This window comes from Gasterosteus aculeatus, chromosome 13 (assembly GCF_964276395.1).
Source record: "Gasterosteus aculeatus chromosome 13, fGasAcu3.hap1.1, whole genome shotgun sequence".
NCBI classification, from domain to species: domain Eukaryota; kingdom Metazoa; phylum Chordata; class Actinopteri; order Perciformes; family Gasterosteidae; genus Gasterosteus; species Gasterosteus aculeatus.
The window spans coordinates 13,041,279-13,067,781 of record NC_135701.1 but is presented as its reverse complement, the minus strand read 5'-3'; the positions used below and the strand labels follow the sequence as shown (position 1 = coordinate 13,067,781).

The 26,503-nt window shown below is 45.2% G+C and overlaps 1 protein-coding gene across 13 annotated transcripts in view; it reads left to right on the top strand.

Moving 5' to 3' along the window:
- Positions 1-26,233, top strand: part of LOC120831244 (multiple C2 and transmembrane domain-containing protein 1) — a 101,163-nt gene extending 74,930 nt beyond the window's left edge. For 6 of the 13 annotated variants that reach the window (XM_078087611.1, XM_040196555.2, XM_040196557.2 and 3 more), the window contains 6 exons: positions 2,497-2,553; positions 7,554-7,652; positions 15,568-15,677; positions 16,433-16,542; positions 16,778-16,875; positions 23,251-25,367. In XM_078087611.1, coding sequence (XP_077943737.1) covers positions 2,497-2,553; positions 7,554-7,652; positions 15,568-15,677; positions 16,433-16,542; positions 16,778-16,875; positions 23,251-23,322 — 546 coding nt within the window. In that variant the 3' untranslated portion in view covers positions 23,323-25,367. Of the gene's footprint in view, positions 1-2,496; positions 2,554-7,553; positions 7,653-15,567; positions 15,678-16,432; positions 16,543-16,777; positions 16,876-23,250 lie in introns of all 13 variants that reach the window. The other 7 variants (XM_078087612.1, XM_040196556.2, XM_078087616.1 and 4 more) reach the window with 3 other exon arrangements.
- Positions 26,234-26,503: the final 270 nt, after the last annotated feature.

Genomic DNA, 26,503 nt, shown 5'->3' with positions numbered 1-26,503 from the left:
ATAGTTTATGCTGGCATCTGAACCACAGCGATTTATACTTTTTTTGTATAAGCCACTAAGGCCAAGCTGATGTACTTTCACAGCCAGTTGAACTCTCAATGTCATTGTACCCAGTTATATTCTTTGTGTGTATTTTATATTATCATCATCTTTGTATGTATTTATGGGGCACAGTGTAATCTGTGAGAGTTGCCCGCATCATCCCTGTGTCATTTGAATAGGTCTGAATATGTTAATCTCCACCTCAGTAGGTATTGAATTGACTGGAGCAGCTCTGCAGGCAACGTCGGCTCCACGCGATCCTGTCGACAGGAAGGCTTTGATGCTGCCGTGCTGTAATGATAGTAATTCAAACAACATGATAATAGAGGGATAAGCAGACAAATGGTATCATGCACCAAACAGGTCTTGGAAAGAGCGAAAGAATGAGACAAATAGGGAAGCAGAGAAAGAGGGAGAAAAAGATGTTTGGAATTCATCGGCTGCACTGAGGTAATTTATATCCTCTCTTACTGAGACGGTAGCTTCAGTGCACACATTTAGCCGTGGCAATCTTCAGGGCAGATGACAAGTTCCGTGTCGTTTTATTTATTAATTTTACACTGTGTCTCATTGCAGGATACATGACTTCTCTCTGTAACCGGGGGCGATGGAGGAGAGAGAGAGAGCGAGAGGGAGGGAGGGAGAGAGAGAGCGAGAGGGAGGGAGGGAGAGAGAGAGCGGAGGGAGACAAACGACTATCATTCTCTCTGTCTCTCTAGGTCATGCTTCTCTAGCTAGCTCATGCTCATTCCCTTTGTTTAAAGTTTGGAGCGTGTGCCAGGCGTGCCCTGGTAAAACCTCTGTGTGGAGGAATCCATTATGTTTGTATTTTGGCACGGGTGAAAGGATTTAGAAGGAACCATGATGACTTTATAAACAGTTATAGTTCATCTGTTGAGAGTTGCCAGGAGGCTTTCATTTCACAGCATCACTTTTCCATCTTTTGCCTCGGCTGAGGGAAAGAACCCCCTCGGTTTTTTGTATACTGTGAAAGTGAACGTGTTCTGTATTAATACAGAGATTGTGAGCTGTCAACAGTCAAGCTTATTTGTCTAGACACTGACGGAGTCTCTGTGAACTGTGAATGACCAAGTGTGCTACACTTTGATGGTTAGAGTGGCCACGCACATATTGACGCACAACCCTTTGCACTGGAGACTCCTAGCTATTGATAGAACACGCACACACTCACTATTGACTCTACCCTCTCAACTCCGCTGTTCTGAACTCCTCTTTGTTTGTGTGGGAAGCTGCATTTACATAAGAGGCTTATGTGGGCCGCCACATAGCCCCCCCCCTCCCTTATTCCGATGAAAAACAAAAAGGACAAAAGCTATTGTCTTGTTAAGTAATGATTTTTGGATTTCTCAAAGCCAGTTTGTGTTGTTCTGGAGGTGGTTAGGGGGTTGTGGTGATGTTGAGGCCGTGCAGCGTTCTTTTTTTGGGGGGGGGGGGTTGGGGTTGGTAAAGCAGCACAGCACCGAGACCAGATGGATTCTGAGGTTGACGGCTGTAGGGCTTAGGATACGGGTGTTTAGTTTATTGAAATTCGGAGCGACATTATGACCTTGTAGCTTTGATATGTGACTGGCAGAGATAAGGTAGATGAGACACAGCCGTGGTTTTGCCTCTTTGGCGTCAGTTTAACCGCGTAAACATCAAAGACAACAAAATAATTATCTGAAAATTACATAATCTAACAGGAAAAGGTTCAACTTTGCAATGTGCAATTGTGGTGCCGGATAGACAATGCAGTTATATGCAGTGCAGTGCAGTGTTCTGCAGTGTGTACCGTGGCATTTGGGGGCTTCAGAGCTCCACCAGCTCCTGTTTCATCGGTTGTGGACCACTGAAGCACGTAGTTGCTGTTCTTTGTGACTCGCTTTGTGTGCTGCAGGCTTTCTTCTTTTCTTTCTCATGGAGCATCTTTCGGCGAAAGGATGTGAAACGATAGATAGAAGACGAGTACAAAGGTTAAAGAGGTCAGATGAGACCATGCAGAAGAAGAGTTCCTGGTCTCATCCTGCTGAATGGAATAAGGTCTGAATGCTTTTGTGCAATGCAATTTCAGTGGATGAATAGCTTTTAATCCTCAGCCTGTTGAAACCCATAGCCAGAACATTTGCTTGCACTTACAGAAGTGTCAACACATTTCAACAACAGAATGTTTCTAATTTTAAAGTCGTCAACATTCTTGAAGCTTGTGACATAATTGCACACACACGCACAGCAATCCAGTAGGTGTCCCTCTGCATGTTTTCCATACTCAAACATTAACAAACCTCCTGCCACCTCCTGGTTACAAGCATAACCAATCAGCTTTACAATGCCTCCTCGGCTGTTCTAATGATTTTAACCCTGTGCTATCCGATGTTTATCTGTTGCATAAACATTCTTTTTCTTTTTTCTTTCTTTCTTTCTTTCTGTTTTTCTTTCCTCTGTTGCAACCGTCAGCAAGCGATGGAGGACCTGCTGGAGGACGAGGACGAGGAATTTGACAGAGATGACAAGGTAATTATGTCTTGTCTGGGATTCACTCGCGGGTGCGCACGCACACACGTACACGTACACACGTACACGCACGTACACTCACACTGCCTCGGGAGAGGTCGACACTGCTCCATACACCGGAAACACAAACGGAAGAAAGAAATGACTCCATCTTCTCGTCCCGTCTCCTCCCCTGTTCAGGTATTCTCTCTGCCTGAGGCACAAACACATGTGCAAAGATTGTACAACCTTTTAACTTCTTGAAAAGTTTTCACTGTCGATATATACACAACACATTTCTCATCCTTTCGTCTTTGGGGTTTGCTTTGTTCTGCTACTGCAGTTTTGCCACAATATCCTCATTTTTAAGCTTCACGCGACACTGTTGAATTGAAGTTAGGCTTGTGCTTCAGCCCAGCTTCCTGTGAACATGCAACCACATAAAGTGCTTAGTTAGCAATTTAGGTCCACTCACTGGTCCTTTATGTGCCAGTAAAACAGCATCTGGGCTTGTCCAGACACGATCAGGTAACAACAGGTGGCTGCTTTACTGCCTCCGCTCGTTTACACTGTAGGAACAGCTACTGAAACAAATGCCACTGGATAGGATGCGGTCCCTTGTCAATGTTCCACTTGGGAATGGTAATTGAAATGGTACAGCTCTTTATTCAAGCCCTGAGTTGTCTGGTTTTGTGTGCGCCACACAAAACAATGTGCTGTTTGACACACTAGTCTAATGAGACCCAGGCGGTGTTAACTTTAAAGGACATTACAAATCTCTGTGAGGAGAGTGAAGCAGCTTGAAGCAGCACAGTATAGAATCTTAAATTACTTGAGCTGATACTTGATGCCTTACAGCCACACGTCTGCAGTGTAAAGGTTAGTAGGCTAAGATGTGGTAAATTGCATGGTCCGTTCCGGTGATCTTTGTCAGGGAAAACTGCGGCTGTGTGCAATAGTAATCTTGAAGGCCTTTGAATCGTTGTACCAACAATTTGATATGTGAAAAATATTCTAGCCTGGGGAGAAGTCTGCATGTGGAATTTACTTCTGCTAACCTTGCTAAAGCTTCTCCTGTTCTGTAGGGCCAGCAACAAACGGGTTAGAAAAAACGCATTTATGGTGCAGATGGTCAAATAGTCAGCCCACTAGTGAGTCATGCCGTCGGTCAGCCAGGCAGCCTGTTGGGCGATGAGCACACAAGGACACGTGAGCATTACATCCTCTCCCACAGTGATGCAGAACCAAAGTTCCATGGCTGTGGAGTTCCAAGGCTGAAATGTACAAGAAGGGGGGGGGGCGCTGACTGAAGATATGCACCAACCTTGAACCTTCCATTTTTTTTATTTTTTTTGGCCCTTTCTTAATGTCTGCCCTCCATCATTGCATTTTCCACCTCCTCTCAGGGAAAAAAAATGCAGGCATTTGAAAAGCGACAGATTATACAAAATACATTTTTGGACTTTCATATTGAAATGAGGTGCAGCAGCAGCTTTTGCGGCTTCAGATTTGGTTCCAAACTGATTATTCCACATAAGAGGGCCTTGCTCTCTGTGCTCACACAGGGCTGGGATGCTGGATAGCACAGCCGCCACAAAGGCTACAATTTAACAACTCTGGCTTCATACATTTTGATCTATTGCTCCCCTCAGCTGTTAGCATTTCATTTGAGCTGTAGGGAAGTTGAAAGGGGGGCATTTCTCTTTTTTCTTTGCCTACGTGTCTTTGCCCTCCCACTCTCCTTTTACCCTTCCCTTAATCGTCCTTTCCCCTTTCTTTTTTTTATTCCTTTTCCCGCCCGTCTCCCCCTCTTGCTGTCTGTTCAAGTACAGAACAAATGCACTTCCAAGACTTAACAAATTTGGTTTTCTACTTTGTACATGCGTCATTCTACATTGGATATGAGGTACGACTTCAGATTGTTTAAGTCTGAAGGAGATCTATCGAAGGAGGCCTCTTCTATGACACAGTCCTGTAATGGAGAGAGTGAAAGAGAACCAGAAGGAGAGAGAGCGAGAGGAGAGGGAAAAAGATTAATAAATATGCCAAGGCTTCATTTTAATTGAACTTGAAGCATATGTTGCAAGTATTTACAATCCGTCCCAGATGTTTACTCCGGCCATGTGCACAGCTCCTCCCAGTGCACCACAAGGCAGCTATTAGCTGGATAACCTTTGCTCCAGAGGCTAAATGGGGTATTACATGGCCCAAAAGTACAGCACCTGTTTTTCATTGCATGGAGGACCCCTCGCAGGCTTCTAGCCTTGAATCACTGCATGTGTTTTGACTTAACAGATTGTTGGGCAGACGTTAAAAGTGTCTTTCTTGTGAGCAGGCACTGATATTTGTCACTTAATCTCAATGAAAGTCCAGCATCTATACTAATTGATGGGGACAGATTTTAAAGGCAAGCAGGAAAACACAGTGAAAGAATGTTTGACACAAACACGTTTTTTCTCTTCCTCTCACCTCCTCCTCCTTCACACTGTTTGTACGTGGGAGCGTTGACCTTCAACATGGAATGTTGCTTGATTCGTATTGCCTGCACACACACACGCACACGCACACGCACACACAAAATATGTTAGGTAGTTAGATGACACTTATCAATGTCATTAATCCTGCAAAGGGATTTTTTTCTCGCAGTATACTGCCCCGTTTTAAACCTGTTTTTAACTTAACTAATCCTAAACATATAAGCAACTGCATTAGTGATCCAATAAATGGATCTTAATAATTACGATGCATAATACCAGAGCTAATGAGCAGTAACTAGCAATCTTATTGGTTATACCTAATATTTATCAATATATGCGCAATCCTTAAAATGTGTATTCATATCCATCGATCTACAACTTCTGGTCCCCATAACCATACTTCCTCAATACAAAACAAATGCATGTGGTTTTACTTTTAGTTAAATCTTTCGTAGCGGAAATAAAAAATACAACTTTTATTGACCTTTTATTGACCTTTTGTACTATCTCCAAATACTGGTGTCACATTGCGAGATTGGTACAGGGGGAGATAGAATCCCCATATTTACAATTCACTGGCTGCAGGGGCTTCCGTGATCAGTGTAGCCTGTGATGTCTCCTCTCACCTGTGGGCTCAGCGTCCAGAGCTGGCATCACGCAATCACCTTAAGGCTTTGCATGGGTGGGCGTGTTTCTGTGTTTAGATGAGTGTGTTTCTGTTGTGAGTATCTCACTTAGTGTTTGTGTGCAGCGGCTCAGCGAGAGGGTGGCGGAGTGGATGGGGGCCGGGCTCACTGGGAAAAGGGAGAGAGAGCGAGAGAGAGGCTGAAGGAGTGAGGAGATTACCTTCACACGGTTGACTGGTCACTGAAGCGCTCATGCTCCGCTCAGCTAGGCTCCACTAGCCTCAGGAGGACCTGACACAGATAAGATACACACTGCAATCATGTCCTGCTCACGGGCTTACTGCTCTGTGCACTCCCCCTCCCTTTCTCTCCCTCCATGTCCGCCTGTATCTCGTGTGTGTACACACACACACACACACACACACACACGTACCACAAGCACCTTGAACCGACCCCCCATGACGTTTCTTTTTTATCCTTCCCTCCCTTAAAAGTCAAGTTGATAGTAAATATAGAGTTGACTAAAACTAAATAGCTTCCTCACGTTGATGTGATGTCTAAATTAAATTAAAAGTCATTTTAATATTTGATTACTTATGGGCCAATTTTCCGAGCCCCTCCACACACATAACCCGCATTATCTGTTTAAGATTTGTGTAACAACCTTGTATAGTGGCGTGTGACTCCTGATGGACGTCCTGCATTGCAGGCTTCGCATCCATTTCATGTCTCTCGACTCCTCTGTTTGTATTTATCTGTCTCTTTCATCATCACAGATCAAGTGCTGCTCAGATATAATGTTAACTAAGGCACACACTTTGTCGGTGCAGGTTTTGTGACTCGTCTCCAGATAGCATAACAAGCTCTGCGACACCTACCCGGCACCGCACTCCTCTCTGTCCCGGTCACGGCACCGCGCAGATCGCTCAGATAGCAACAACTCATATTGTAATTGGACTAAAGAGAGCACTGGGAATTGTATCAATTCTCTGTAAAAAGAAAAAAAGAAAGTGCGACTGAAATGTTGTTCTGGGGAGGCTATTGAGCTCGTTGTGCAGCGGGTCGTCCTCGGGTATCTTGGGGGTTGTCAACTGCTGAGGAGAATGGGAATGAGAGTACGGGGAAAAAAGGTTTGTGCGTCTTTTCTTCTCGCCGCCAGTGAAGGATGAAAAGCGTCACGCCATAAAAGATGCTTTTGACTTTTCCGCTTCATTTTTCCTCCCATCTCAGTTTTTTTCTCCTTGCGTTGCTCAGCAGAGACGCTGGTAGAAATAGCATTTTAATCATGTTTTGCTAATAGATGGAATAGAGTAATGAAAACAAAAAGGAGGGTGAAAAAGGCATGAAGGGGTATTGTCTCTCTATGCAAAATGCACTACATTGTTTGTTTGTTTTTCCTCTTTGTCAGATACAAACATCAGGTGGATCATCTCTCTCTATTTCCCCCAGATACACATCTCCTGCTTTGTCTTTTTCTTTCACTACTTTATCCTTCAACTCTTTGCCATCCTTTTAAAACTTTTACTTTAAACATTGCCTTTGTTATTTAAATCAATGGTGTTTTAGCACTATGACTCGTTTTTAGTTAACCGCGTATTCACCACTGTTAGTGTAGAGATTATAGACATGGGTGCTCCTTTGATTAGAGCTTTGCTTCAATGGACCCAAAGAATTAAAAGCCTCATATTATTTAACACCATTTCATTTTTTTAGGTCCATACAAAGGTGAGTACTAGAAAAACAACAAAACAATCATGACTCTCCTTGGGATTGCGAGGCTAAATTTGTTTCCAGTGCATTCAGTGAGAACAATGTTAATCTTGACTTCAGGCGAGAGCTTTTTCTGTTGGCCTTCAACACATTTACCCCCATTTCTCTGGGTTGTAAAGAGAAAATCTTACTGTAATCTATCCACAAGGACCCTAAACCAGGCCCCTGGGAGGACAGCCGTGATAAAAACTATATCCTCGAGGATATGTTGGCTTCCTGGCACTTTGAGTGGATACGAGCAATGGTGGTAAGTGGGCATGCGTGTGGTTCTGCCACTGACTCCCGATGGCTGTCTGTCGCTGTCCTCCGGTTCCATCGTCTGTCTGCTGTCCAGTCTGGGGTTTTTCTACAGTGTCCCCTGTCCACGTCTCAATCGGCACCCACGCACTGCACGTTTGGCCCGGAACCCCCGACCCCAAAGCCTCTGCCTGCTGTCTTCGGTGATTGATAAACTAATGGGGCTTTAGCATGGAAGGCTGTTCCCGTCTTTTTGTGTGGCTTCGCTGTAGCGCTGTAGACCTGCAAGGTATTCAGGTGCAAGGGTGTTTTGCTCTGGGGTACTAAAGGGTGACATGTGTAGTGGCTCTAGTCATTTCTTTAGGTGCATATTCTGTGCAGTGAGTGGGGCCATAAGGGAATAGCTTCCCTTACTTCTTATCATTTTTTTGTTTTGTTTTTGGAAGCACTAATTGCATATATCTTTATTATTTTCACAAATGACTCCCTGATAATAAGGACCAAACAAACCTATTTCCTAATGAATTTCAGAATCCTGTTGCGTGTGCATGTGTGTGCAGTTGTGGGGTGATTTGAAGATGCTTGTGTGAGTTTTTTTTTTTCTTTTTCTTAAAAGTTGCTACAGAAACAGCAGGATTATTTCATATTGTTGGAGCAAATCCCAATGCTCATTATGCCTAATGCAGCAATGTCTACTCCCCCAACTGCTATTGTTCTGAATCACACAAGCGACTGAACCAACTGAACTTGTTGACTGATGAACTATGCATCAAAGGATTGCGGCGTGCACTCGTTGCACGGTAGGTGAGGAGTTCTAGTCTGCTCTCATCCACTCAAAGTTACTCTCTTTGCGACTCTTCACCAAATAGGAAGTTGAAGCTGGCACGCTCTCTCAGCCCTCCCGGTCTCTCATTGGACAGAATGTGGAGCACAACACTTGACAGTATTGTCGTCTGAATTTGAAAGTCAGACATGTAAGAAGGCAGCCGCCACCTTTTCTTTTAACAAGAGTCATAAATCTGTAATGAGCACAGAGAGGATGCATATTTTATTTACTTTTTTGAAGACGTGATCTCTACACTTCACAGCGATGCACTCTCGCTCCGTCGTTTTTTTTTCTCCTTCCAAAACAAAGTTTAAAACAGTGGATGTTACAGCTGTTTCGTTTGCGTGTCCCTGAACATGAATATGTAATTAAAGGTATACAAAAGTTAGCGAGAGCTTTACACACCCAGGTGAGGGATCTGGTCTGATTTGACCCGAACAAGAGAAAAACAGGTTTTACTTGCTCTTAAAAGCTTATATACGGTAGTTTTTAAATATAGCTCTACTCTATCCATCTTATACAACAAAAAGCCAGGCTGTGTCTTAACAATACATTTGATTGCTAATCTAGTTACCGAAGTTATGTAAAGAGGTAAAACCCAGTATTTACCTAAACAGTGTATGGTGGTAAACTAATTAATCCAGTAAAGGCTGCAGTATCATGAAGGATGTTTTAAGCTCACAAAGAGAGACAGACAAACAGACAGACAGACGGGTGAAGGATGGGGGGGGGGCGGCTGGAGCAGATAAACCAGGCCAACAGAGGACAAGAGTAATGTTGTCCCATTCATCACACACTGCCAGGCTGGATGCTGGAAAGGACAGGGGAAGGAGAGTGCTGGAGCAGGGGACCAGAGGTGAGGCAGAGAGTCAGGGGTGGGGGGAGTGGGCAGGCTCGGGGTGGCGGGTTGGGCGGGGGTCGGGTGGCGTTCAGCGGGAGGCGAGGAAGGGGAGCCGCAGAAGTTGTGAGTTGGTAGTCATTTATGTGTGTGTGTGTGTGTGTGTGTGTGTGTGTGTGTGTGTGTGTGTGTGTGACCTCGAGTCTGATGGAGTGGCTGGTTTGGTGGAGGTGATGTGAGACCCCAGGGGGAGATAGGTAAAGACAATCAGCGGCCAACTACCCCCTGCCTCCCGACTCGTCGCAGTGAAACTTTGCTCTAGTATACGAAGCAGAGTTCAAACTGAAAATAAGTCACCACCACTTGTTAATTTTACTGCTTCTTTTCTGCTGTGCCCTCCCTTTCTACATATGCGCATATTCATTCTCGCTAAGGGCTGGCGTGGATGAAGAGACGAGAGCATTGTCTCTCTAGTCCACCTTCTACTTGACTCCGAGGGAGCAACCAACGGCGCACATGCAGACAGAACCATTCTCCTCTTCTCTCTCTTCATTTCGGGCCTATGGGGGTACGCCGCTTCAAATCTAAACGTGGCCTTTGTGTATTCGAGCCAGGAGGACGTGCAGCACATATCAACACCCTAGTTAAACAGATATTTATGTGTTTATGATAAAAAGAGAGGGAGGGCAATAGAGATGTGTTCCCAACATTCACCCATGAATTAGTTTCTGTATAAGATAAATTATTTATTAAAGCGGCCGCTTACAAATAGGAATGAGGGGTGTAACATCTGCCAGTTTCATGTGGTGCTGGCAAGGTGCCATCTGCATGGTGGCATCTGAGGCTGGTCTCGTCTAGTTGTCATTTCCTGACAGAGGGACGGTTCTTCTAGGCCACTGGGTTGCCAAGTTTATTTATTATATGTCTTCGGGGACTTTTAAACTCCCCGGGGCTAAAATCTGTGACTGGTCGCACCCCTGTGGTGCTGGTAACAGATAATAGTTTGAATTTAATTCTTTGCTCAAATCATGAGACAGGTTTAGGACCTGGAAGATTTAATTTAAGTGGTCAACAAGAGAGACAGAAAGTTCTCCATCACTGCATTTGACTTGCTGCCAAAACTTTAAATAGCAGTTGCGCACATTTTCATTAAAATATGCAAAGCGAATTTGTCTCATTTTGCTGATTAACAAGCAGATTATCTTTCATCAGTGGCGGGCTGTGCTTTTTCTACTTGGGCCTTCTGTGCCGTCCAACCACAGTTTAACAACCTAATGACCTCGTTATGACGCAGTTACGGGTTATTTGTTTTGTACAAACAACATATCCACAAAGCATTTAACGGGAAATAAAAAGTTACGTGAAGCTCAAAACCTACAAATACACTTTGACCAGTCACATTTATTGACAACAAAGCATGACAAAACAATCCGGACCCAAGAGCACTGCCATTCAAATAGCATTATCAGAGGGAGCGATAGCAACTATTTAATAGAAAAAGCACGATAAAGAAATCAACACGCTACTGCAAATTTAAAAACACCAAAGCAGTTCACTTACCAAATGCTGTTTTACAGACAAAGCTCTTGCTGGACTCTAAATACTAAGATCTGCTAGCTTGCTTTCTGTTTGAGGAAAGTCACACTGACCAATGACGGCTCGCGTTAAAGCTGCGCTTTACGTCAATGCAGACTCCCGAGGTGCTGCTGCCATGTCAAAAAATACGGCAAACATGTCAAACCAAAGATCTGCTGGATTAAAGATGACCACCAACAATACTGTCCCCATACAGTTTAATCTGCAGAGCTCGAAGACCTCGGGTCTCACGTAGAGACAGAGGGACTGAATCTGAGCAACACAGACAGACAGGAGTTTTGCAATAAGAAAATAAGCTAATAGGGAAAAATAACTAATATATTTTTAAAAAAATGAAACGATAAAATATGACTTTTCATTTACAGTATATTCAGTATATTCTCCCGGTACCTTTTAGAGACACAGCATTCGCCAATTTTACTATGACTCTGAATATTTAGTCCTGTGTAGATCCGAACAAAGATACGATAAAACCACAGCCTCCTACCAGGGAACAGTGTTGCACTTTCATCAATCACTTAATTATTGTTATACTTATTTATTTGCTGCAAGTCTAAAAAAAAACAGCCAAATATCTTGTTGATATATAGTATCATGATTATTTTTGTATCCATATTTGATTTTTTTACCCAAGTTTTAAGTACACAGAAGATGCTAATTGTATGCACTATTTATTATTCTGTCATTCCTAATTCTTGCACAGGCTTTGGAAATTGAATTTGTGTCGCCCCTAAAGCATTTCTCGACTTGCTCAACTTTTCAATGTTTTTTCTTTGTTCCTGGGGGGGAAATGGGAGGGATGCCGCCTCCCTCTGCAGTTACAGAATCAACAAGAACACTTTCAGATGCCCTGTGGGAGCCACATATTAGCATCCTGTCACGTTTTATATGACATTTCAATTTTTACTGTGCTGCCGAGTGAGGAAGGCAAAAAGAAAAACAAAGAAAAACAGGTGCAATTTTACAGCAGTGGAAATGAGCAGCAGCCACTAGTGGTTCAGACTCATTTTGTGGGGTGATGGGATGTATGGTGCTGCATTATAACGGTTATGCTTATTTTTATGTCGCAACTCAGCGGGGAGAACAATGTGATCGGAGGTTAAAACGGTCTCAAATGTCTCTCTATTTCCATAGATATAGGACAGATATTTGAGTCCGTCGTAATAGGCTAGGTCCTCAGTGACCTCTCTCTTGTTTGGCTCTAGGCCTTGGGTCAGTGAAGAACAAACTGTCTTTGTAAAAGTTTACAACGGCTCACTTTGCACTTTTGCTTATAGATGTACTCTGGCATGATGCTATCTCCCTGAAAGAAAAAGAGAGCAGTCGAGTAGACAGAGGCAGTGAGCATTTTTCCTTTGTTGAATATTTAATCTAGTGTTTCAAGGAGTTTACCACATTTGTTTACTACAATTTACCAGCAAGTGCAATGTGGTTAGCCTGACTGGGCTATTTCTATGCACGTATGTGTGTGAGAAAGTGTGCGTGTGTGTGAGTGTGTCCTGGACTCTCTCTGGTGTCACTGAAGGTTGTTTATCTTTAACTCATGCAAACAGCTCGCGTCACTTTAACGAGCTTTCCCCGCCTCTGTCTTTGCTGATAGGAGCACTCCCATGATGCAGCCTGCTGCACACGCTTGTACAAAGGGGGCTCAGCGCTGAACTGATGGGTGCTTGGCTGTGATTTCATGTCACACTCGGATACAAACAATGATGCAAACTTTGGACATAACCACAAAGGAGAAATTTATATGCCAAAAAAGTGCAACCGACTCAATGAATATTTCTGCAACCAGCCTGATGAGAGTTAATTGGTGTCAAGATTTCTTCTACACACAGGAACATTTCACTCAAAGAATAAACAAATCGTCTCAATGGAGTTTTTTTAGTTAACCTTGCACAACTATGGAGTTCTGACTTTACCCTGAACTGACATTACATTCTAAGTGGCCTTAACTCTTTGCTAAACAATATATTCTAAAATGTTAAATGATAAAATTATTTTGTACATCATTCTAAAATGCACTGTTTTATACTTCGTATACAGACAAACATTTGCACCTCACCATAAAGCATACATATCTACATAAATTCAGACCTTTCTTTCAGTAGATGAACATGTCACAAATGTCCTGCCAGCCGACCGCAATGACAAGTTTGTAGTGGACAACCAGAAACGGCAGTCAGGCTAAAATACCAGCGTAACCCGTTGCATCAAAATGCACGATGATAAACTCATTAGAGAAGCTTATTACATTATCAGTCTGAATGATTCAAGCCATGTAGCAGCATTCTTTAGAACTCTTGTCAGGGATGCTGGGTTTTGTAGCACACTTAACATTATCATGACTTGCAACTGCAGCCAAAGTCAAAACGAGAGGCAGATTTAACGCTGTTAGCCGTGTCTTCGAGTCTCCAAACAAACCCACTTAGTCTTCGTGACGGACACAGGAAGACACTGGAGGATGAGACTCTGGGCCTGCAGTCCCATCATGAAGTGAGACGAGAAACTAGTTTGAGCTGGTGGCTGACAATTCCTCACAAAACCACAGGAAGCATGTCAAGACTGTCTTGAAGAGCTCACCTCCCTCATTCCAATATTTCAGTTTGTTGACAAACATCCCATTTAACAGAAAGCTTCTTTGACCTTGAAATGATTGTGGATGAAATGTCTCCTCTTCTTTCTGTATCACTTCCCGGTCAATTAGTGATGACATTGCATTCTAAAACCAACTTGCTCGGTAGAGAAAGCAACTGCCTTTAGAAGTCAAGGGTCCTCATCCTATAATCTGTGTCAGGATATAATATCGTTTGTAGAGTCACACAGCAAGACCAGGTGTGCAGATCAAACTTATCTAATAGCTGTAGGGTGTGTGTGTGTGTGTGTGTGTGTGTGTGTGTGTGTGTGCATATTAGGTTCCATTATAAGAACAGGTTGCCTCGCTCCATATGTGCGCAGTGTGCAGGGAAGCTGGGAAAACAAGGTTCTCCGTGGCCCTCTGTGTTATTGCTACCTCCCGCCTCCCTGAGCCGTGTTTGAAGACAGGAAATACGAGTCAGACAGCGGTCCGAGGTGCATGTGGCAATGGTTTATACGCCAATGACCTCTGACCTATCGTCTCCACCCCCGCCCGCTCTCTCACACCACTCCCCTGGCCCTCCAACGCACTCCCCTGAAAATAAAACGACCTGACCTGGCCTGGCCCGGCCCGGCCCAGCCCCGGCCCGGCACAATAGGCCCTGCCTTCCGAGATTTGTTTGAGCGAGCAATGAAAAACAGATGGACACTGAGAAGAGGAAGAGAGAGAGGAGGAAAGAAAGGGAGTCTTGTAAAATATTTGCAAAGAAAAATAACCCTGGGACGCCGTCTAATTATATCTATTTGTCTTGTGTGGTTTTGCTGGAGAGGCCATGCGGTCTCCCTGAACGCTCCACGGGTCATTTTTCACATTATCTGATCCTGAGTGGAGAGTAAAAAGAAGAGGGTGGGAGTCGGGGCAATGGGTCTCAATGGGATGGATGTGGTAAGGTGGGGGGGCCTTGCCTCAAGTAGAGAAAACGCCCGTGGACTGTGAGGTTTCATTTATTTGACTACTTTATTGTCTTCTCTGGGTATTATGAGGCGGATCACTCAGAATTGTACCTCTCTAATTGAACAATGTCCATGAATCTTCATTACTACACGGCTATTGTCTTACATAGAGAGACGTTTGGTGGCCACATCGGGTTGAGCCATAATCTTTCTGTTGCGATCTGTCTCACTGAATTAACTTAAATTCCTTAAACAGCAAATATTAAATATATTTATAGATAAATGTGCCAAAGCAATACTGTAAACTGCCCACCCATACTCGTACCACTGGACGCTCTGACAGTAGATGGTCGTTTTCTTGTTATGAGCCCCATTTGTCTCCTCAGCATGCCCGCCAATCACATCCAGCAGCACCTAGTCTGCGTGTTAATGTCCTCACTCGGCCAACGGCTATGGATCTCTCTCTCATGTCACCTCATTCTGTCCGTTTTCCGTCATGCAGTCAGCAGGCAGCTCGTTGACTGTTGCATGACTTCTACAAGGGGGCGGTTTGAGGGAGGGGGGGTGGGGGGGTTAGATTGTCTGCTTAGTTTGTGGTTTCTCGCAGTATTCTCAAGTTTCCAACCATCGAAAGTCGAAAAGGAAGAGCTCTTCATGGTGGGTGACGAGGTTTAATAAGGATATTAATGATGTCATGGTTGGTGACATCATCCCAGTGTGCCAGCCAGCAGGACAAAGGAGGGCTCTGCCGGTTTTCCGAGCTGTCTTGGCAGGAGCAGCAGAGAGAGAGAGCGTGAGCGAGCGCCAGAAGATTGATGTACCCCACAGTTTAATTCTGCCCCTCTATTCGCATATTCAAATTTTCCTCAGTGAGCGTTTTGATTTGTTCTGCCGACTTTATATCTTCATTAAAGCACTCCGTCAGTTGTTGCAGGATAACTGGCGATTTGGCTCCCCACCCCGAATCTTTGACGCTATTTAAAATGCATTGTTTTCAAAAAGATGCCTGTGCCCAGCTTGTGTTGTCTCTCTCTCTTCCTCTCAACTCCCTTTCTCTTCACTGTTTCTCTCCATCTCTCCCTCCCTCGCCCCTGCTTTCTCCCCTCCTTGCATACATCTCTATCTGTCCTCTTACAGGACTCCGAGAGAAAGGGCTTCATGAACAAGCTTTATGCCATTCAGGACGTGTGCATCAGTGTGCAGAATGCTCTGGATGAAGTGGCCTCCTATGGCGAGAGGATAAAGAAGTGAGTCGTAAGCCCGCTCCTCGGCATTGGGCCCGCTCCGCTCTGCTCCGCATGTCCCAGTGTTTTGTTTTTTTTCCTTCTCTTTTTTTCTGCAATGCCAGGTTGCCCCGCTTTCCCTTGCCAGCCTAACTGAGTATGACTCAGTTCTGCTCTCAGGAAACACTGCCAGCGTGACACCCGGCCCGAGAGACAAACACACAGGCTGTCTGTCTTTGTGTCCATCACATCTCACTTAACCCCGCATGACCTCTTAACTGAATCATGTACATACTGGATTAAACACATCCCTACACACACACACACACACACACACACACACACACACACACACACACACTAAACCATTCATTGACCATGCAACCGTTCATACACAGGCGTTGCTATTTTTAAATGGATGCATACAAAGCGAAGGGATTCTAGTTTTGATTAAAATCCGTAATAGAAAAAGGAGTCGGGCTACAAGTTGTGGTTCTATTCAAAAGCATTTTCAATCAAGCTGACACATTTGTGACCCGTGCATCTGTAAAACATTTTACTGATTAGATAGTGTGACCCATTTTCACCCTGCGATGCTGACCTGTAAGGCCCGGGGGTGAAGTCATTTCCCTCTGCACAGTCCCAGTGAATGTGATGAATTTGCTGTGCAGAGGCATGCAGAGCACCCTGTTTGGCTTGAAAAGAAGTGAAAATGCCTCACTTGACTCTACTGCTCGACTCAGCTTTGCCATTTAACCACGTTTTTTTTCTCTTTTCAGCACATTCAACTGGACTGTACCTTTCTTAAGCTGGTTGGCCATTGTGGCTTTCGGCGCAGCCACCACCATCATCTACTTCATCCCTCTACGATACATCGTGCTAGCATGGGGTGAGTTGTTTTTCATGTACTCCGTGTAAAAGTTAAATGTAAATACTGTAGCCAAGTGAACTTGTGGCAGAGCAATGTCCTTTCCCCGTTTCGGTCTGCATTTATGTTTAAAATTGGGAACTTTCAGTGTACTGAATATCTACCAGAAAGGATGTATTAAGGATGTGTGTTCTGATATCCACCTCTGTTTTCCATCCACTCCCTACTTGCCCTGACCACTTTCCTCACTTTACAGGGGTGAATAAGTTCACCAAGAAGCTGCGAGACCCCTACACTATTGATAACAACGAGCTGCTGGACTTTCTGTCCAGGGTGCCGTCAGATGTGCAAGTGGTGGGTTAACTTTCCCTTTTCATCTGTCTCATCTTTTTTGATCTTTTTTGACAACACATCTGTCAGTCCCAGACGTGGGCAAGGGTTAGGCCTCTCTGTGTCCTGTCTTTATTTCTCCTCCCGTCAGCCGTTGGCACCTCACTGTTGCACTTTTCATGCAGGGCGAACTGACTATCCATTGTTAGCCATGCAGACATCTAATCTAATTGTTTCAAAGTGGTTCCTGTGTTTTCCTATTAATAGCTTCCTAGTCTAATTCAATTTCCACGTACATAGCTGGAGCTGTGTAATAAGATAACGAGGTTAAGTGAGTTTAGTGCCCAGCATATAACTAGGTTGATTGATTCCATACACATGCACTCACACACAATTACAGTTAGCTGTTGTTTCCGAGCTTTGCTAGTAATTGGAACAGAGTGTAAACCAACAGTTAACCAGCCCCATGTGGTTTTGCTTCTACATTAACCGTGAGATCAGATTAACTTTGTGGCTGTAGACTACAGATGCTTCGTTAGGGAAAATATACCCACGTAGGCGCGTGTGTGTGTTAACAGTGACGTGCTGTGCTGCGCAGGACAAAGTGCAGTTTAAACTGCAATTAAGCGGCAACTTGTGAAAGTCGTTGTGTTATGCAGGACCAATGGTCACCGCTGTGGCTGTTAATCCCTGCTGTGCTGAGTTTAATACACACACACACACATATGAACGCAGGCTGCAGCTGACCTGGGGCCTCTGATACCACCAATCCCCTGCCACATCAGCGCTAACACACTTCCTCTTTGAACGCGTATTGCTACAACTTCTTTCATCTTTACAGGGTCCTAATCCTTGCTCCCCTGCACACCCCCGCCCGCTAACCCCCCCGTCTTTCTCCCACCTTTGGTCCCCGTACACAGTTACGTGCTGGGCACAGGGTTTTATGGTTTTGCAGTTTCATAGTTTACTGAGGCCTGCTGCAGCAGTTGGCACAAGGCAGGTAGCCCCGGGCTTAATGAGCCTGAGCCGTCCCCTCTGCTGAAGTGCAGCCACCATACACACCTGGAGACAGGAGGAGCGGTGCAGTGAATGAGGCCTAGGCCTGGCAGGTATGAGGCCTTTATAGGCCCCTAATGAGGGCCTGCTTGCTAGGGAAGGTGGGGGCAGACATGCCGCTCTGGTCCGATGCCAGTTCTGCTGGAGCTATGCCTACTGTATAAGTTATACTGTAAGTGCTACTGTAACAGTTATTGGCGCAGATTTCGGATTGGTAATTGTTGCCAGGTTTCACTGACTGACTCCCAGTAATGAGGGGGAAAGACCAAGGGAGAGGGGTAAGGAAATATTTCAGGAAGGAAAGATGAGGAGGAAAATGGAAAAAAGGGTGGAGGAATTAGGACAAATTGAATATTGGAGATGACTAGTTGAATTATTTAAAATAAAGTAGCAGTGTTTTTAGCAATAAAATAAGGTCAATGAAGTTTAGAGACAGCTGATGAAGAACTGAGACATTGATCACTCTCTTTGAATCGCAAAGGTTAATTTTCTGCGACGACACCCTGCTCAGCGGTCGCCGGCTAAAAACAGACCAGAACGCTCTGCTTTGCCGTGCGCCCCGCAGCTGCCTGCGGTGGCGGGTTCACCTCATTGCCTGCCCCCGCCTTACTGGGTCAAAGTCACCTGGGGGGATCAAGCCCTTTAGGCTCTTGGATGATGCAGAGAGTTGCTGGAGTCCAAATGGAGCATCCCTTCACAGGCACGTGTCCATGGCACCCACTGGCACCGGTGCTGGGGCCCGCTATGACTGATGCTCTGGATGACTAATGAAGAGCTATTTCAGGGACCCGGTGTGACCTAACGCACATACAAAGACACACAGACACAAGGCGGGTTGGGGGTGTTTCAGTGCATTGTTCCGCATCATTTGGAGGTGCCTCAGTGCAGCCAGAACTGATGAGTTCCTAATGACTTTATATATAAAGGGCATCCACACTTGGCCACAGCCCATCGTAATGTATGTAGCTTCAGGACTCTTAAGTGTTCTTATCTTTCTTTTCTCTTTAAAGTGCACATAAACAAAACTTTGCATCTAGCCGCAGCGATACCAACTTGTCATTGGTTGCACAGTTAACGGAGGTGCCTTAGTGCAAACCAAGCTCCATGAATCAATGACACTGGAACCTGAACAGCACTGTCAAACCCCCTTGGAAAAACTGGTGCGTGGGAGCTTCAACGGGCAGAGGCACCTTTTTTACCACCCGAACCGTTTTCTTACGTCATTTTCTCCCTGCGAGCAGCAATGTCTGCCTGAGGGAGTCGCTGCCCCTCTCTGGGTAACCTGGTTTGGCTCTTTTACCAGCGTTGGCCATCGTTATGGTCGTTATCGGGGAATCCTTCATGTCCTATTAAACAAGGCAAAACGGAGCACCTTTATGGTACTGGGTATTCCCTACCTGGCGTTTGGGAGGTGTCCGTGCACTAGCATGTTTTATGACACCATTAGCCATGTGGGCTAGGGAGTGCGTAAGTAAGGCCAAGGCAATTAGCATGCCAAGTGGCCCTTTATGGTATAAGGGAGCTGGATCAAACCCGCAGTACAAAAATAAGCATGAATTCCAAATTAGCGCCTAATGAGCAGTGGGGAGTCGGGTTAATATTTTTAGAAAACATTTATGTTGGGGATGAAACCTCAATGGACACGAGGGTCAAAGGCAGGATAGTTAAAAGGCTGAAACGTTGCCAGATGCCATCAGTTACATCTGCCAGAGGTCTCTCTCCCCTCCGCTTTGTCCTTCCCCACTTCAGTGACAAATCTAAACATTTCACTGCGAGTGGCCTCTCTGTCACTATTCAGTGCCACGGCGGTTTATAGGAAAAACTTTCTATTTCTTTTTTCGCCCAACAGTTTTAAGTCCCCTTGACATGCCTTTTTTTTTTCCAGCCGCAGACAAGTGCAAGTGCTGAATCCTCCGATGTGTGAACTATACACACTAGTGTTTCCCTGGAAATATTTAATAACCCTTATGCTCCATTAGGCGTCACATGAGATGAAACCCGCTGAGTTTTTGTGCTCTGTGGATAGGACTGGAAGACAGAATAACACAGTATCATTAAAATGTTTGCTCCCTCGCCTTTCTTCACTTGAGTTATTTACTCGCCTATTCTTTTTTTTTTTTTGCACGTTGTCACCATCCTTGGTTCTCGCCTCGTCTGTCTGCCCACACTGGCATCATCAAAACGCCGTCAAAGATTCTCTGCGAGAGGGAGAGGAGAGAATGAGAGACAGTGCGAGCGGGGGAGAGGAGCAGGTCCCGGGATGCTTTGTGGGTAACACCGTTAAACGAAGCGCGGTACACGGCGCCCCTTCAGCAGAGCACACTTCAAAGCCTGTTTTGCACTTGTACTGTCAACATTTGGGAGAGGAGAGGAGCGAGGGTGGAGCAGCCTTTGAGCAGCGCCGGGTCTTTACCCACAGCCTCTCCTGTCGATGTTCCCTTTAAGCTCCCCTCTCGCGCTACCAAATTGCTTATATTCTCTATACCGCACTTTTTACTTTTTTTTTCTCCTTTCACCCAATTCCGGTTTCCTTTATTCTGCTAACGTCCCACTTTCTCCTCGCCTATTCTGCCTTTTTGTGTCTTTTTGACTCTTTTTAACTAGCTCTTGTTGTGTGCATGGGTGCGTGTGTGTTATTAGGTGAGGTGAGCGGGGGAGCCGGGGCTACAGCATCAGGCCTGTCACCTGTAAGGTGCAATAGAACCCGTGACGCATGAGCTCCATTTCTCTCGCCTGGCAGCTCCTCACGAAGAAGACTCTTGTTTGATGGGGATATATATATATATTTTTTTGCCCACACCCTTTGTTTTTGTTGATCCCCTTTGCTACTCTACGAGAAACAAAAGCCCACTTTCTACTGACGTGCAAACTTTTCTTAGTTTTTCTTCTGCGCTCACAAATAGTTTGGACAGGAACGTCAACCCTGTGAATTAAATCACCGTTTTCCTTGTTGGCGCTGTAGGCGGTTGGCCGTGTAATGGGACCAGCCAGTGATCCCGCACAATACCTGTCCTACTTTTGGATCCGTGGTAGATAGCTTAACGCTTGCAGCCAGCGTTAGAATGAGTTGCATTAGGGAAAATATTTTCTTTGTGAATTTTCTTTTCAGGTGTTTTATATTAACTGGCGTGTCCTTGGAACTGCGCTGCATTGCTGATGTGCGGTTGCTCCGTCACTCGTGCGCGGATTCAAATCATTCAACTATTATCAAAACTGTCATGGTCGCAGTGAATGTGGGCCCTGTGCCAGGCCCCCCCCCCCACTAAAACTACCACTGCACACACCTGCACACACACACACACACACGCTGATGGGGGCTATATAAAGCGTCTCTGTCCTCTGGGGTTCTGATCCTTTGTCTGCTTTAGTTGGCAGAGCTAAAAAAGGATCCACGCACACATCAGAACAGTATCTGTCATCACCCGAGAGTCCAAAGATCTCACCGTCCCTTCTTCTTGCTCTTCATCGTTTTCTCTCCTGTTTCCTGTGTTGGTTTGTCCTGCTCTCTTCCCCCCGTCTTTCTTTCTAAATCTGACCTGTATTTGTCTCCCTTTCCCATCATTACTTTTTTTCCTTCTTTTCTGGCCTATTTCCTTGTCGTCTTCTACTTACTTACCTCACTAACCGGCCCTGTTTGTACAGCTTTTTAGTAGGATGTCCAGATCTGTATCAGTGCGGTCTGGCTGCCCAGTGAGGCGTAGAGAGCAACACATGCTGGCCTAACCACTCTGGAAGCACCTCAACAGGACATAGGTGACCACCGCTCTGAAATACTCCGCTGCACCACATGTGTGTGCAGTGTGTGGATTTCTATGGGATTTTCATGATACAGTGGCAGGGTGTCGTGTGTGTGTGTGTGTCATAATGGGTATATATTTATGTATGTATGTGTGTGTATATATATGGGCATTCTTATTGCTCGTATCCGTAAGGGTATGCATGTGTCTTCATTGGTAAGCAGGAAGGCTTCATCGACGCGTCAGTGGGAACCAGTAGAAGATGGATGATGAAGGCTTGTTCCCAGCCGGTGCAGAGAGACGCCGCTGTTCTCGTCCACAGCAGACAGACCCACCACGAGACAGAACAGAGGAACCGTATCGACGTCAGTTTGTTGCCTGCCTGGAGAATCAGAGGGGGTGTCATTCAGTCAGTCAGTCAGTCAGTCATGCAGGCAGAGTAGCCTACCGCGCATCAGCCGAGGAAGGATCCACCAGATGATACTGGCTCTTTGGTTCCGTGACTGTTGAGTGTTTTTTTTTTTCCCATCTCTATTAGTATTCTGATTCAGTGGCTATTGCTTGTCAGTGTCTTGAATGTGTCTAGGCTAGCGGCTGTATTTGTGTGTGCACGCACACACATCTGAAAATAAGAGACACAAGTGACAGTCCCTGGTTGCCGCGGCTCAGCCTCTGTGATGCCGTTACGTCTGAATGTCCATCACCTAAGAGCAGCTCCATTCTAAGTGCGCCATCTTTGCAAAGCATCACATGACGTGAGAGTCACTTCCCTTTGGGAGAAGTGGGTGACTCAATGATAACGCAGTGAGTACACGTGCCACCTAAATGTATTTTTAGTGACACATTTGATTCAAAGTCTTATTCCAAGGTGGTAACACAAAGTTTCTAGTAGTGCAAGACCGCAAGTTATTTAAGACAAGTGACAGTGCGCTCATCTCGGCATTGAGATTAGAAACCAGGGTAACAAAGGTCAACAGGGTCTATATAGTGCATTATTTATTTATTTCTTTTGTCTACATTTTTCTACTTTTTTGTCAACAGCACACGCATTTAGAGTGAACATTTTTACCCACAATTACACCGTGAGCCATATCAAGCCTATGAGATCCAGCTACATGTGTTCAGCAATGTGTTGATACGCCAGTAAAGTATCGGCTAAGCTTTGGTTTTGTAAGGGTTAAAGTGCGCCCCGCTGACTTCTGTCTCCTTCCCATCGCTCTGCCCTTTCTCTCCTTAACATCTTGCAATGCTGTGATGACTCTGTTGTCTCTCCAAGACTTTCCCATGAGTCATTTTCCTGTTCTGTTTGTTTGTGTGGTCCCTCCCCTTAGGCCACTGTCCCACATATGTGGAAGTATGTGTGTACACGTGTATTTGTGTTTGTGCAAGCATGAATGTATTTGGACCTTTGAACAGTATACAGGGAGTGTGTGTGTGTGTGTGTGTGTGTGTGTGTGTTGTAATCAGTGTGTAATCCCTTCCCTGCGGCCACTGTTCCACACAGCTGGACTCAGAGAGCCTCTGGAGGGTTTCTGTGCTATTCAAGCATCCTTTGCTCTTTCCACCTGACCGGGTGATGTGTGTGTGTGTGTGTGTGTTTTAACAGGTGCAGTACCGAGAGCTGAAACTGGATCCCAATCCCAGTCCAAATAAAAGGAAGAAAAACAACCCGGGGTAAATGACTGTGTCCACCAACTCTTCTCTTCTTCACTTTCCTGCTTGTGGTCTATTACTGGACTCTGGGGAGCAGAGGGAGACGGCTCCGGACCAGCTCCGCTCAGCTATCCTCCCTTCCTTTTTTTGCTTTCCAATTTTATTTTCTGTCTTAAATTGCTCATGATGTACAGTACAGTTTCCTGAATTTTTGTATTTAAAAAAAAAAGAAAAAAAAGACGAGTACCAGAAATATCCCCATTAAGCTTTTGATTGATTTTGAAGGCCAGGGGTAAGTTTGGATGGAATGACCTTTTGCTCAGCCCCGTGCGCCAACCTCCTTTCTTCTCTTTCACTCTGACAGCTCGGACGACTTTTTCCATCTGCTTGCCAAAAGTGACAAGTGTCACACAATGAGTAAAACGAGTTTTAACATTTATACTCGCCCTCTCAAAAATGTATCTAATGTTTTATCGGAATTCAAGCCTTATACCAACATTTTTGCATTACCTCTGCATTGGACTTTTAAATAGTATATTGTAGTCATCAAATAGTTTTGGTAATAAGTTCATATTTTGTAATTGTTTTTGTACTGAAGTATCTTTTGTGTTATTCCTCTTGGATGTGGTAATGATGTTGTGTTCATAGGAAGTGATTTGTATTGTTTCCACTTAACTCAGCCAGCCAAGTTGATTAGCAATTACGGTGGTAGCCCCCAGATATGTCCTTCTACACAAACGCAAACCTGCACCAACAGGCTGAAGGTGTGTGGTCATATCCGTCACGGCTGTGAAAATCATTCCACAGTAGAAGATGCCGTTACAAACCAGTAAGTAAGTCTGCTGTTAAAATAGATTTGGGATTACCATACTCACAACTTCAAAAATCCCAGAACTATGAAAGAAAATTGACATTTTTAAGTATAGACAGTTGGTATTTTTTACCCTGGACGTGTATCCGTACCGAATGTCCACACAATTTAGCGTTTATAAAAACGTGTCAAAGTCCCCTGTCAGTCAATCAGTGCGACGGCGTCTCTGCGTGTCACATGACACAGCAGAATGGGCCTTCTGCTGTCGGGGTGTTGGTGTAGATGTCACCCGTCCACGCAGAGTGTCGCCAGGCGTGCAGGCGTTTAGGCAGACGCAATCCCTAATCTTGTTTGAAAGGCAAGTCTCCTTTCCTCTCATCTCCATGTGTGTTTGCCTCGGTGCCCACACAAGAAAGCATTACCGCACGCACACGCACAAGCATGCATGCAGAGTAACTGTGCTTCTTTCAGAGATCTTGCTTACACATACTGTACCTACTTGCTCGCGGATGAAAGCATAACATCCCATTTGAGCAGGAACATTCTCTCCCTCTCAGGCGCACACACAAACACACACACAAACATGCTCTCTGTGCTGTTGTGCCCCAGGCTGGCCGCCCTCTCCATCTGCCCCACCTCCTGTGCCCACAGCACAACTTTGATCCGTCGTTCCAGAGACAGAGGCTTGTGTGTGTGTGTGTGTGTGTGTGTGTGAGAGAGTGAACCGTATATGTAAGGCTGTTTGCGTACACACGTTTACGGAATCAAAGACACGCTGCTGTTCTCGCCGTCAGTGTGTGTAACAATTGTAAATCCCCTCCAGCTGTAGACTGATGCATGGATTCAGTCGTGTGTGTGTGTGTGTGTGGTGCAGCGGCAGTGCCAGCTGTTATTTGGTGTGGAATTGGCTGCTGTAGGCTGCCGTCAGCTAAGATGAGCGGCGCGTCGCGGCGTGACAGGACGAGGCTCTGAGGGGACCCGGGCCCGAGATGTCAGGGTGTGCGTTTCATGCTTTCACATCCCCGTTCCCATCCTGTTCCTCCTTCAGTCGGCGCTCTGTGCGGTTCCCTCACTCGTCAGCGAGCGGGGTTGCGACCCTGTCTGAAGGGACGGTCTCCTGGGCTTCTTTGCTGGAGCATCCGTTGAAAGATCACAGCCCACGCTACATTTGAGCGGGCCTCCATCTTCCCCCACCCAACCCCCCCAACGTTCTGCAGATTTCTGCTCTCCCCCTTTTGTCTGGTTGTCTGTCTCTCTCCCATCTTTATCGCTCACACCCCTCCCTCCTCTCACCGCCACGACGTCTCCTTGCCGTCGTCGGTTCCCTCTCCCTCCCTCGCTCTTTACCTATCCATCTCCATGCGTAAATATCAACAGGCTTGGATCTGCCACTCCGGAGAGCCATTGATTTTGTTTTGTTGTTTTGAGGAATCAACTTGAAAGACAATAACAGACTGTCCCCTAAGAGCAGCGTTGCAGACTGATTATAGCGTCCTCAACAAACACACTGCGTGGCTGCTGAAGGATGGCTCTTTATAATGCCTGAAGGGACTGTTTGAATACCTGATCTGTACTGTATGTCTACTACCGTATGCAGTTATTTTACAGCAAATTGTGATTGCTATTGTGTGGTATTGCATTCACATACCATTTCATTTTCTGTCATATTATTGGATTTCAGATTTAGTTTGCAAGCAAACCAAAGTGTTTTTAATTTTGTATGATGTAGGCAAATAAATCTGATAAAGGAATGTATCAGCTGTAAAGTGGGGGAAAAGCACTTTTATTTGCACCAAGCTGAAATAACTATTTATTTTTTAAATATTTCTGTACAGAGCTTACTACTTAGTTTCATGTTTGTATTTTATACAGTATGCCTGTCTCATTTTCTAAGGTCTGTCTTTTTCTGCCTGCGACGTTGCCTGCCAGTGACATCATCTTCATGTGCCCAGTTCTTGTCCAATGAAATTTCAGGAAGGGAATCAGGAAAAATTGGTCAGCCGGGGTGTAAGAAGATAAGATGTATATTTACGGTTTGATAAATAAAATGCATCTGATGTGTGTTGATTTATTATGAAAGAAAAAAACCCCTGAAAACAAAGAATAAATATTTTCTAGCGTCTCCGGATTATTGCAACATTTGTTCTTCAGCTTCAACAATGTCAGCATCGTAGGAAATAACCAGCCATCCATCTCCGTCTTGACTACTTTCACATTTGGGTCTCTGGCCTCTGTTGCTCCATCGCACACTCGACCCCCCCCCCATCAAGCTGGCTGTTTGTCCGAGACCCGAGTGCTCATCTGCGCCTCAAGTATCTCAGCGGGAGGACTGCTGCGCACATGAGGCCGCTCAATTTGTTAGAGCACCTTCCAGCCAAAGACCGCAGTAGCTATT